General features: G+C 46.3%; 1 protein-coding gene across 1 annotated transcript in view; it reads left to right on the top strand.

The window, feature by feature from the left end:
- Positions 1–980: 980 nt before the first annotated feature.
- Positions 981–1,365, top strand: part of LOC112091535 — a 1,890-nt gene continuing 1,505 nt past the window's right edge. The window contains exon 1 of the mRNA XM_024165454.1: positions 981–1,220. Within this exon, the coding sequence (XP_024021222.1) occupies positions 981–1,220 (240 nt within the window). The remainder of the gene's footprint in view (positions 1,221–1,365) is intronic.

Here is a 1,365-nt window from a genome sequence, read left to right as displayed (position 1 = left end):
GGAAAGGGACGATATTTGTTGTATATATTTACACGTTTTATAATTGTTTAAAAACTTGGTTTGCATCAAACCAAACCGCATTTTTCGGTGAAGATAAAGAATCACCGACAGATTATCAAATGGGAACCAAACCAACTGGGTCTGATTACTTTAGACATTTAATATGACAAAAAAAAAAGGGAAAAATAAATCTCGCCAACATTTGCCTATCACATGATTCCATAAATTTCAGAATACTAAAGACTTCGTAAAAACAAAAATGTATATGTTACACCATGCTCGAGAAATCGACAACTCTATCAAACGACAGGCGCCGAGCACTCCTTACCAAGAATCAGTCGCTGGCGTTGAGAGAGCAGACTGTAGCTCAAGTGGCCTTTATGTCGAGAGACCATATGTGGCGAGATGCGTCGACCACCATGACTCGACTTCTAGAGGCCATTGCGTCAAGATAGCATGTCCAGTCAAATCCATTAACAGTCTTATCAACTCGGGGAAGGACGTATTGATCCAACTGCTACTGTATGAGTCAGGAAATCAAGCGGCAAATGAGAGGGATCAGCTGCATTTCCTGAGGTTGTCATCATAAAAACTCACCTACCCACCCGGAAATTGAGGGACGGAAGATGGCTTCCTCCTTGGGAACGGCGAAGGGATAATCACATGTAAAAGCCTATAAATAGAACCAAGAAAACCGAGAAAGGGGTTACGCACTATTTCATTATTCCAAGAGGGTTTGTAATCTGAGAAGATATTACTACATTCACAAGTGGATTAGGCAAAGAGTTCTTGCCGAACCACTATAAATCCCTGTCTCATTTACATTATTTCTCAACTTTAATCCTTAGTTAAATCGCGAGTGTTATTGAGAGTGTCTTTGGAGAGTAAGCAACGCCTTGTTGGAAAAACACCGTCAACAATTGGCGCTAGAAGGAGGGCCTGTTGAACCCATAAATTAAATCCAATGAGAAACAGCAACCATGGCTCCGAAGAACACTCGCAGCACGACGGCTAATCAGAAAGATAAGGCTCCCGCCACCGCAGGAACCTCAACGACTCCACCCCTACCGTCTGCTAGGAATCCCCCAGACCGTATTGACCAGCTCCAGAAGCAGGTCGAAACACTGGCTGCAGCCGTGGAAAGGATGGCTACAACCTTCGCCGGGCGGGATCAACGGCAAAACTCGATGCCCCCGTTGGAGGACGCGCCGATGAACCCAGTGAATGCCGCCGTTAGGAAATAAGTGATTGGTGACCAACGTGGTGACGCCAAGGGGGTCGGTGATAGTGGAGCCAACAGCCCCCGCCTAGCCAGGTCTAACAAGTCTGTGGGAAGCCGGTAGCGGGCGGCCAGGAGGATGGCCC

The sequence above is a fragment of the Morus notabilis genome, unplaced genomic scaffold, assembly GCF_000414095.1.
Source record: "Morus notabilis unplaced genomic scaffold, ASM41409v2 Scaffold1948, whole genome shotgun sequence".
Taxonomy (NCBI): Eukaryota; Viridiplantae; Streptophyta; class Magnoliopsida; order Rosales; family Moraceae; genus Morus; species Morus notabilis.
The sequence above is the reverse complement of the archived record's forward strand: the minus strand, read 5'-3'. Positions and strand labels throughout refer to the sequence as shown.